Below are 11,347 nucleotides of genomic sequence, written 5' to 3'. Positions count from 1 at the left end.
AAGCGAGCCAGCTGGTTCCCCTAAAGCTCCACTTCACCTGACAATTGAGCTAAGGATAAAAAAACAAAACAAGATAATGTTATAAATTATATTTTCAGGTGGTTTAAAAGACATTAGACTGGAGAAAAATGTGAATAAGTCTTTGTGCACACATACAGCAGTTCATAGAAAATGTGGCAGTTTCCCTATCAACAAAGTTGCCTGCATGCACAATGAAGAAAGTGGTATGGATTTGTCTACACAAATATCCTTAAGTCCGTCCACTTTCTTTGATAAGTATTCCCGTACACAAATGTTATCCAAGATTAATATATTTTGTGCTTTAGTTTGGGATATGAGCTCAAAAGGGAAATTGGGTCTACTTTGGTTCAAACTCTGGAAAAATGTACATTTTTTTTAATGTACATTAAAATGAATGACATTTAACCACCAAATGATGATCAGGTCTTCTTTCAGGGTTCAGGAGTGTATTCTAACGTGCACTGGACAGAAGAGGTCCAACTCAGGTTTTACAGTCTCATTAACATGTTGATCACTTTCACACCCGTTGACATTTCAGTTTAAATAGTTGCTTGACTTAAATGTATTTAGGAAGGAAGATATGATGCACAGGCACTCACAGGGGAAAAAAACCTCAACAAATATTAAGTGTGAAAACATCAACAGGCGAGTAAAGGGTGAACAAATATTTACTGACTGAGGTACTGCCAAATCTTCCGTCCATGTGAACTGGTTAAGATGGTTTGGCGAGGTGTACAAAAAAAAAATATGAAGAAAAACACTTTAAAAAAAATATATATACATTTACAGTCCAGAAAAGGAATCTTTCACAGGGATGGCTTTAGTTTCCTGAAGTTTGACCCGCTAGGAGTCTTAGTCTCTAACATGAACACGTATACAGTGGTAGCCCATCGCTTGTGTTTGAAGCTCAATGTGTTCCTCCAGTCTGGCCACCATGAACAATAAACGATGGCCCGAGCTTCTAGCTGTGCAGTTGTCGGGTAACATGGAGGGACTTGAGCAGCGGGCTAGGCGGTGGTTGTTAGTGTCCTGTATCCAGGTCCCTCATGTACTCCTGAAGTGCCAATAGCCTGGCATCGATCTCAGACAGCTCGGCACCGGTATCCATGGAGCTCTCTGGGGTTGGAGACATAAAATGATGATAACATGTTGCGTGGCGGCTAGCTTGTTTTCAACTCTAATCATCTTATTGCTGCAGAAATTTTTACACGACTTGGATTAGTTACCTTTGTCTTTCCCTCTGAGTGTCGGAGTACTGCATAATGGTTTCCTCGAAAGGCCTCCTCTAGACTAGAAACAGATAGGTTGCACATTAAAAAGACAGCAAATCCCATGAGAAGTCCACAACGGTCCGTGAATGGATGTTAAGATAGAAATAGAATGATAGTGGTTTCTAAATCAAATCAACAGAGCAGGACGGCCGTTTGCCATCGCAAAGAAAACTGACTGTTCAATGTCGGTTCTACTCCGATTTCTCTGGATTTTACGAATGATTGTTTGTGTAAACAAAGCTTTGTATACGTAGCCTGTGCCATGGAGCACCGTTGCTCTGTACCAGAGTTAAAGGAAGGACCAGGAGACTCACCACATTGGGTCCATTGTAAGTCTGTTTTCTTGCTCTATAAATCACAGAAAAACAGACGTTAAAATAACCAGCTAAAGCAACAGAGACTCCACAAAACCTATTCGGACGTAATCAGACCACCTGAACAGATTTTTGTGCATTTCATCCATATCCGCTAACGAGTTTTCAGAGGAGTTCCTGCTCCCTCGCCGCTCCACTGATAAACTCCTGCCTCTGCTGCTAGACCGGACCATCTGAGGATAGGCCTCTCTGGAACGTGAACGCCCCCTCTCAGGAACTATGGGTGACGTCAGCAGGTCCCTCCGTACCTTCCTCTGTCTGACACAGAAAACAGGATTCAAACTGTTGTTCCAAGCAGCGACAACATTAGAGACCGGCAAAGATGGCAAAAGGAAAAAATAATGGAGACCAACTTTTTGACCTCTCCCTCTTTTAGTCTGCGCTGCCTGTCCTGGATGTAAGCAGTGGGGTCAAAGCGTTGCACCCGGGACCCTGTGAGATAGTAGGTTAGCGTAGTTAGATTTAAACGCATCATCGCCTCCTAATAAAAAGGTACTGGGCTACATCACAGTGCCAGTACCAGTGGGAGAAGATGACGGCCGAGCTATGCGAGCGCGTGGTCCTGAGGAGTCCGATCTTCTGCCTCTTTCCTCTGACCTTTGACCTCTGTCATCCATCCGTTCTCTGGATCCTGAGCGAGCCCTGATGGTCCCGTACCCCGACCTCCTCTCGCGGGAGACCGAGCGATAGATTTCCCCATCAAGCCGAGAACAGATGTGACCAGACACGGGAGTCACTCTGCTGCAGACACACAAGGAGGGCGTGCGCCAAGTAGGTAAACAAGATCTAGATGTCACATTTTTACTCCACATTGGAAGTGAATGAAATAAAGAGAGAGAAAGTCAAGATATAGTACATGCTTAGAATGTCTAACCCTCTCCGTAGTAACGCCAGTTCACTGGTGAGACTCTTGACCCGAACGCGGAGAGCGCACTCCGATGCTCTCAGGTCATCGAACTGGGCAGGAAATTAAAGAAAAGTTACAACCAGCTGAGCAACAAAGGAAATGCTAGAAAATCTTTTTTCTAGCGGACGACTTTGAGGATCATAAGAGGCCCACCTGCTCCAAGAGGAGTCGCTGCTCCTGGCATCTCTTGCTCGCTGAACGTTGACTTTTGGCCCTCTCCTTGACGAGCTGCTCCTCCAGTGTCCTCACTACATCTCTGGCCCGCCAGTCCTCTCGGCCCGGTGCGGCGCCTCCTCCACCGCTCTGCAGTCGCTCCAGAACCTTAGCCATGGCGTCCTTTTGTTCTTTCACCAGAGCCATCCTGAAAACAGTAGGAGACATTAAAAAAAATAACAAAGTCCCATGCCCCTTCATAATGGTCAGAAAGATGAAATGAAAGGCGACCTACTCAGCTCGTAGCCGTTGTATTTCTAGTTCTGCAGATTTGTTCATTCCATGAGAGGAGACGGTGCTGAGCTCGGCCTTAAGAGCTCTGACTTCCTTCTGCAGGGCAGCCGGGTCAGGCTTACCCACATAAGGCAGGGGTAAGGGGTAGTGTATCCTATAAAGTCCACAAGAGTCAGCAGATTCTGGGTGATTACCGCAGACATAACCAAAATACTGAGAAACTAAACAGGGCACCGCCAAACTAAATAATTGTTAATATGTTACTATGTAAGTTGCAACAGAGACACAAACCTGTCAAACTCCACAGTATATATGAGGATTAGGTATCTTTTGGCAGTGAGAACAGACGACTGCTGATGGCCATGAGGACGACTGACCACTCCTGCTTTTCTGTTACGTAGCAGCTCCAGGTCAGCGTAGGTCAAGAGGTCAAGTGTGACAGAATCACTCATCTGCAGAAAAAGCTCAAGTTAACTATCCAACATTAGAAATAAAACAGACCTGCCATCAACTTGAGGAAAAACAAAACTCGGTAATAAATATATATTTTTCCTCTTCTGGGAATCGTGAAACTAATGTGATATTAAGGTTTGTTTAGATACTGTTGGAAACACATTCTATTGTGTTTTTGTGGTCTGTGTATTACTTTTGTTTCCCCCACAAACGACCTGACAGTCAGCACTGATGTTTATACACACACACACACACACACACACACACACACACACACACACACACACACACGCACACGCACACGTTTCTAGTTCTCATTTTGGCCGCGGTTTCTAAACATTCATGAAAAGCAGAGAGGGAATAAGACAGCTCGGGAGATAACTGTACATTTTTCCGCTCAGCTGGAAACATTAAACTCGAATGAATGAGTCTCGCCTCAGCTCACACAGCCTCAAGCAAATGTGTGTCTGTTCATATCTTTCCATTCACGTTGCATTCGTGCCACCTCAGCATTTTGTTTCTCATTCTATACGGGTGCACTTTCAAACATACCTTTCTGACAGCCGATTCTAACATGCTGCAGAAAATGGGGAACTGCTTGAAGTTGCCAGTTTTGCGAGTGAGGTCCTCAATGTCTTAAAAAAACAAAAAAAACAATTGAATATTTTGAGATTACTTATACCCGTTTTGGCATTTAATCTGTAATAAATGTATGCTACTTACATGCTGGATCAAAGTCCCCTCTCCATTGATCCGCTGTCATCGAATCAGAGATTTCGACTATCAACAAGCCCTTGTCCACCTCCATCTTCACAGAAAACTCCACTCCTCGAAATACAATATCCTCCATCACCTCAGAGCCCTCCTCCATCACTCCGGGTCTGTGAAGCAGATGTGAATTATTCTCATGAACTAGGAGTGAAGACAACTATTTCCTGTAAAATATGTCTTAATACATGCAGTTTTTTTCAGATTTGTATATGTCTACTTGTGGGTTCATGGCCTGAGAAACAAAAAAACAGAAGCCACATTATCATCAAATCAGATGCCTATCATGTGCTTGTCTACTAACAGAATCGTGTTTTATAGTCTTATATTTGTACTTCAATTAGATTGATTTACATTCACTTTGACACGTTTTTTGTTTGTTTCGTACTACAATAACAGAGTAAACCATTACAGATGTTGACTAGAGCCAATACAGAAAAGGATGGCTGCATGTCATCTTGAATTTAGCTGCATTATTTCTCAAAGGCGCAGTTATGTGAAACATATCCACGTCATCATCCTTGTGGCTCCATCCCATTCCACCTGGCTCACCTCTCACAGTCTGTCCTAATCGATACACGCCGCGTGGGGCGCTAGCGAGCCAACAGAGTCCATTTCAAAAAAGGTGTCATCATTCTTTTTTTATTGGGGGAAAAGAAAGTTCTGTATGGTCGGTCACATCGTACGCGGAGGACTCAGCTAACACCACGAGTTATGTTTTACGAGGTAAGATGATTGGCGTCTCTTCCGTCGCGTCGCAACGCAGTCCGATTTCGCGCTTGACTTTTTTCTCCCGGAGAGAAAGCGACTTCGCACGAAATCGGTAAACCTCATCTTTCACCCTCACGTCTCGTGCACAGGGAACGCGGAGGGGCGCCGGCACCGCCTCCTGCGCTGGTCCAGGGTCGGCTCTTAATAAACGTTGTTATTGGGCTCTTCTGAAACACCGTTGAACTGACGCTGGCTGATCGGTCGGCTAGCAAGAGGTCACGTCTTCGCTCTCGCTAGCTGCGGGTAGCTAGCGGGAGCGGTAGCGGTGGCCGATGTCGGTGGTTGACTTGGAGTCGCAGCTCGCGGACCGAGCCGCTCCGTGTCGGTAATCGGTGAGCGGAACAATAACCGCCCAAAACAGAAACACCTGAACGTTACCTTTTGGTCCGCAGTAATGCTCCGTAACGAGGGGCGCTGTCAGCACATGACGTTAGCTACTCGTTGGAGACGCATCGCGGTGCGTGGACTGGTTAGTCAGCCGCCTGGTTTGTGGCACAGTTCAGCTAAAGCCGGTACGGAACTAGTTGGGAGCTACCGGCACCGTGGAGACGGGAGCGGTTCAACAACCGGGAACCGTTAAACTCTTCTTCTGCGCTCCGCGGTGACGACGCCGCTCTTCTTCTTCGGCTCGGAGGCTCGACGACCGTCCGATGCGCCGCTGCCCTCCACAGGCCGTGAATAGACACGACCTTTACGCCACAGCACCGAGTACTAGTCAGATCTATATACTCTTATGCAAATACAGAAGGATCACCACGGATAATATCGATGCTGAAAAGTGGAAAATATACTTGATATCACAAATATAAGTACTCATGCAGAAAATTCGATTATTACATCTCTTGCATTAATTTGAGCATCGTTTTACTTTTACACTTCAACTGCTTTCTAAATGTTGATTGATAGTTTCATCTCTAACAGTGCATCATATTTTAAGGTACGGTAAGGGTGTTTATTGTCATACATACATTGTCAAACATAAAACGAAATTAAGTTGGCGACCCATCAGTCAGTACAGCAGTAACAAGTAAAAACATTAAGACAGGACATTCTAATTTAAAACAAGAAAAACATAAAACACAGGCACCAATGCCTTAAAAGTTAAAAAAGTGTTATTGTCTATTTGTGTCCCCCCGCAGCACTGTCCGGTGTGAGCTGGGTGGGGTGGTGTGTGTGTGTGTGGGGTCGGGGGTGGGGGGAAGAGCTGTTCCTCAGACTGTTAGTCCGGGTTTTAATAGTCCTGAATCTTCTTTATGAAGTGATCCCCTGTTATGTATACGTAATCTACAAAGTAACTGTAGTAGCTCAAGTTGTCAAATATATAAAGTAAAACAATATTTCTCTCCAGAATGTGGTGGAGTAGAAGTATTAAAAGTGAAAATGGACCTTTTTAAAGTTGTAGTGTACTTACTTTCCACCATTGCAAATGAAAACATTTTAGAGTAAGGCAGTTGGATTAAAAAATGAAAACAGTAGACATCAGATATGATTTATAATAGTGGACAGATGTTCCTCCAATCACCAAATCAGTTGACATAATGTCAACATAATGGCAAAACTTGGAACCAACTTCCATGTTGACATGTTCAGCCTTCCATTGTCGAGTTATGTGTTTAATGGCAGAAAACAAGTGCTTGCTGTAAATGTTTGATGAACCTCTTGCACCAGAGCCGACCCTGTGCTCTCTTCACTCATGGTCTTGGGTAAGGGCTGTTTCCATGGAGACGTTGATCACCCATATTGCAAAAAGTCGAGTGAATGAGTCTGAAGTCTGCTGCTTGTCAGTAAAGATGCAGGCAGCAGAGGAATGTGACCTGGTGTGTGTGTGTGTGTGTGTGTGTGTGTGTGTGTGTGTGTGTGTGTGTGTGTGTGTGTGTGTGTGTGTGTGTGTGTGTGTGTGTGTGTGTGTGTGTGTGTGTGTGTGTGTGTGTGTGTGTGTGTGTGTGTGTGTGTGTGTGTGTGTGTGTGTGTGTGTGTGTGTGTGTGTGTGCGCGCTAAAGAATGACTGACTGAGGTGTTCTGGTCTTCACGCAGAGCTCCGCATGGAAGAAACACAAAAGTTGTGGGACTTCATCTCTCCTACCAATGACTCCCAAGAAACCTCAGCAGTGGCTGCAAGTGGTCGGACATGCAGGTTTGTTTATCCGGTCTAACTTGTCTTTCAATTTGCTCCCAAACGGGGTCTAATTTTAGTATGAAAAACCGCCACAATGTAAGGGACCAAATGAATATGGTTCATCTTCTGTTCCTTTTCCAGGGAGCTTTCACGTTGGGGATTATGGCACCCTGCTGAAGAGATTCTGTGAGGGGGAGCAACAGTGCTACCTTGGGCTGATGGAGGATGTTTTGAAGCCCTTTGTTCCCGCCTACCACGGTGTGGTCCAGCGGGACGAGCAGAATTACAACATGATGGATAACTTGTTGACCCATTTCAACAGACCTGCCATCATGGACTGCAAGATGGGGAGCCGGTAAGTCTTATAGTGCTGCAGTGATTCTTAAAAAGGCCTCATAGTTTTTTATATATATCTTGAAAATCAATATATTAGAGTCCAAAATAACACAATTATAAAACACCCATAAATCATAAGAAGAGTTATTTATAAATGAGCACCTGTTCCCTGTTATTCCTCCCTCTCGATTACATTACATTACATTACATGTCATTTAGCTGACGCTTTTACCCAAAGCGACTTACAATCATGTTACATTAACACACTGTAGAATAGCTACAGGGAACAATTCAGGGTTAAGTGTCTTGCTCAAGGACACATTGACTAGGGCAGGGATTGAACCACCAACCCCCTGGTTGAAAGACAGACCTGCTAACCACTGACCTACAGTCGCCCAGTCGATGAGCTGTGTCCGGAGGCGCTATGTGTTCGTGCTGTCTGTCCGTCACAGTCTTGTGAACGTGATATTGGTGAGAGAGAATTTCTTCAAATTTGGCACAGACTTCCACCTTGACTCGAGAATGAATTGATTAGAATTTTCACCTAAAAGCATTATGTTAATGGGCACAGCTCAAGCATTGATATGCTAGTTACGACCACTTGAAACAAATTTCTAATAGGATAAAATGATGAAGTGACATTTTGGACAGACATGGATGTAAACTGAAACTCGACTGGTTGGCGGAGGCGTAGAACCGCGAGGCCCCGATTCTAGTTTCACAGTTATAATGGTCTTTTAATTAATGCAATGAATCATTTTCAGTAAGAATAACAGTGAGGCTCTGCCCTTCATAGCACATACCTTGAGGGGGAGCTGCTGGTGGCCAGGGAGCGGCCCCAGCCCCGTAAAGACATGTATGAGAAGATGGTGGCTGTGGATCCGGAGGCACCAACGGTCCAGGAACGAGCCCAGCAGGCGGTGCTGAAAACCAGGTACATGCAGTGGAGGGAGACGCTGAGCTCCACAACATCTCTGGGTTTCCGCATCGAAGGATTCAAGGTAAGCTCCAAAGTTCATCAAACATGGTTGTATTAGGTCATTGATTTCACTTAATATATATATATATATATAGCGAACGAATGCTGCTGGGTTGACGATCTTTGAAAGATGCCATTTGTTTTTTTGCAGCAAGAAATGTCATTTCCTAGTTTAGTAGCTTCACATTTTGCATTATTTTGCTGAAACTTGTAAGTTTCCTTTTGCAGAAGTCAAATGAAGAATGTCACACGAACTTCAAAAGGACCAAAAGCAGAGAGCAAGTGGTGGAAGCACTGGACAACTTTGTTGATGCCAATAAACACATTGTGGTGAGTGTGACCTTCACTGACTTTCAGTCACTCATTGATGCATTTCCTCTCTTTTCTTGTAACTATTGTCTCTTTCCCTTTTCAGTGGGGATATCTGAGACGGTTGAAAAAACTGCGGCAGATCTTGGAGGCATCAGACTTCTTCAGAACACATGAGGTCAGACGTGGGACAGTTTTCTTTAAAAAGGTTTTGTAAATGTCAGGGAAATAACCATTCAGCTTGTTCCAAAAGAGCTACTGTGGAATTCTGTGGTGCCCAGTTTTAGTTGGCGGGTGTGGGCGGGCTTATGCTGATCGCTGATTGGTCCAGTGGTGGAACCTTTTCCTAACAGCTGTATCCCTGCAGGTTGTGGGCAGTTCCTTACTGTTTCTACATGACTGGACAGGCAGAACAGGAGTCTGGATGATTGACTTTGGAAAGACGGAGGCGTTACCGGCACACCTCACCCTGGACCACCGCACTCCCTGGGTAGATGGCAATCGAGAAGATGGCTACCTGTGGGGTCTGGACAACCTCATTGATATACTGACCAACATGCTGCCCCTGACATGAACTCCTCTCTAATCGTGTGGAAGTTCACTCTTAACCCTTCCTAACCCTTGACCACTCGTAAGTGAGTGACTGCAGATGCACTTGCTTCTGAAATGGTTGTGTTGTCAGAATTGTGAGTATTTAACTCTGTACAGAATGAGGGTGGGCGAAAGGAAGATGTGATTGATTACAAAAGTAAATACTTTCTAGAACAGATTTTCTTTCAGCAAATTACAATTACAACATTGGTCAAAAGATCATTGGTGATTTATGCATATCTCAACGTGAGCCTTGTAAAGGTTGACCACTGAATAGACCTACACTCACCCGTGCTGCCAATTTCCAGCCTCAGCAGGAGACGCCGTCCCAGCTGTCTTGATATGGCACTGCTCATTATTTTAGGGAAAACATGGCACAAGCAATTATAAGCCAGAGATATGGCTGGCCCATCAGGTTTGGGAAGATCTGCAGTTTAAATGTCACACCGTGTCATTAAAATGGTGCTAAAACGATAGTAGACTTAATTCCTGCATTTCTTTAAAGGTACAGTATGTCGCATTTTGGTGTATCTATTGGCAGAAATGGAATATAATACTATCACTTAAAAATAAGAATCATTGTGTTTTTGTTACCTTATAATAAGCTGTTTATATCTTCATACCGGTACTCTACACGAAGCAGGCCGCTGTGTTTCTACAGTAGCCCAGAGCGGACAAACCAAACAGTCTAGTTCACCCCAGTTCTTCTTCTCCGTTTCAGATGGTTGTAATCTGCAACCTCAGCGCCAGATCCTACACACCTTTTATTAATTAGATTGCCTCATTATTATGATCATTAGTTTTTTTTATACATTAGATTGTGAAACAGTTTTACCATTTGCACTTGAGTGCATATCAATGTCAAGTTATGTGGAGTCCAACTACACATATTGTTAATAGATGAGAACAATAGCAGGAAAGGTGTTTCTTGTGGGGTTTAATTTTTGCATTAAACCTAATATTATTTTCAGGCTTGGCCTTTTTCCTTTTTTAATTTCCTTTATGACCGTTTGTTCACCACTTCAGTGCAGACAGATAATATCTCCAAAACTAACGGACGGATCGCCCCAAACTTTTGTTCATGGACCCCTGAAGATGAATCTGCATTACTTTTTTAAAAAACTTTCCCTCCAGCACCACAATGAGACGCGTGAGAGAAATGTGTCGGCAACTATTGGATTGCCGCAAAGTAGCGTGATCAACAAGTCAAAATCTGAATTTGTGCAATCCTAAATGAGATTCCCATCATCCTCAGCTGCCCTTTGTGTTTACTGCCACTGAGCCGATGTTAGCATGCTAATCTACGATGGTGGAAATGGTCAACAGTATAGCTGTTAAGCATCCAAATGGTACTCAGAGCACTGTTGTGCCTTTACAGCCACAGACACTTACCCTTTTCATCTTCAAGTCAAATTGATGGCTTAAAGGCAGCAATAGAAGTTTAGTGTTATTTGATGGATTGTTTTTCAGCACAATGTTGAGTAATATTAACACAATATTTCTACTCATTTTATTTTTATGTTTAACTTTGAGCAATGAATAAAGTGTGTACTACTCTGCCTAATTTACTCATCAGTTTATTGCCATATGGAGTTTTACAAATTTGAATAAACGCTCCTTTTTCCTCCTTCCTGCGGCTGACACCTTGTCTCTGTAGTGCGTCATGCTCTTTCTGGCTCATGGAAACATACTGTTTTAATCCCCCTGTGGGGCATGAAGGTTGACGGTATTTGATGTGTTGACTGTTTTGGTTCATTGAAAGCATTAATATTATAGAATGTGTGTGTGTGTGTTACATAAACCAAGTTACGCTCACCATTTAAAAATCTCTTTACTATGGGATTTTGTATTGTATTATTTGTTTTTTGGTTATTTTTAAATTCATAGTCCAGTAATGCTGTTGAGAGACTGATGCTTTGATGGATTCATGGAGCTATCAGCACTTACTGATGTACTTACTCACATATATTTAGCCATTAAAATATCATATGTAAGGGACAGATA

At 43.6% G+C, this 11,347-nt stretch overlaps 2 protein-coding genes across 5 annotated transcripts; one reads left to right on the top strand and one right to left on the bottom strand.

Annotated features, from left to right (window-relative positions):
• Positions 1 to 74: 74 nt before the first annotated feature.
• Positions 75 to 5,707, bottom strand: ccdc61 (coiled-coil domain containing 61). 4 transcript variants are annotated; one of them, XM_034550750.1, is made up of 13 exons: positions 5,391 to 5,707; positions 4,197 to 4,354; positions 4,026 to 4,108; positions 3,312 to 3,472; positions 3,022 to 3,174; positions 2,727 to 2,934; positions 2,541 to 2,623; positions 2,187 to 2,407; positions 2,020 to 2,098; positions 1,727 to 1,924; positions 1,607 to 1,640; positions 1,248 to 1,311; positions 75 to 1,137 (listed from the first exon to the last, which is right to left on the bottom strand). In XM_034550750.1, the coding sequence occupies exons 2-13, from the start codon at positions 4,342 to 4,344 to the stop codon at positions 1,043 to 1,045; spliced, it is 1,527 nt and encodes a 508-aa protein (XP_034406641.1). In that variant the 5' UTR covers positions 4,345 to 4,354; positions 5,391 to 5,707; the 3' UTR covers positions 75 to 1,042. The 4 variants fall into 4 exon arrangements, with proteins under 4 accessions (XP_034406641.1, XP_034406639.1, XP_034406640.1 ...); XM_034550748.1 differs by having other exon boundaries at positions 435 to 1,137; positions 2,523 to 2,623; positions 5,391 to 5,633; XM_034550749.1 differs by having other exon boundaries at positions 435 to 1,137; positions 2,187 to 2,404; positions 2,523 to 2,623; positions 5,391 to 5,633.
• itpkca (inositol-trisphosphate 3-kinase Ca) lies at positions 4,846 to 10,966 on the top strand. The gene is made up of 7 exons (XM_034550756.1): positions 4,846 to 4,967; positions 7,047 to 7,146; positions 7,270 to 7,483; positions 8,261 to 8,465; positions 8,672 to 8,773; positions 8,859 to 8,930; positions 9,120 to 10,966. The coding sequence occupies exons 1-7, from the start codon at positions 4,956 to 4,958 to the stop codon at positions 9,324 to 9,326; spliced, it is 912 nt and encodes a 303-aa protein (XP_034406647.1). The 5' UTR covers positions 4,846 to 4,955; the 3' UTR covers positions 9,327 to 10,966.
• Positions 10,967 to 11,347: the final 381 nt, after the last annotated feature.

This window comes from Cyclopterus lumpus, chromosome 14, assembly GCF_009769545.1.
Source record: "Cyclopterus lumpus isolate fCycLum1 chromosome 14, fCycLum1.pri, whole genome shotgun sequence".
Lineage (NCBI taxonomy): Eukaryota > Metazoa > Chordata > Actinopteri > Perciformes > Cyclopteridae > Cyclopterus > Cyclopterus lumpus.
Note: the sequence above shows the minus strand (reverse complement) of the source record. Positions and strands in the feature narration are given on the sequence as shown.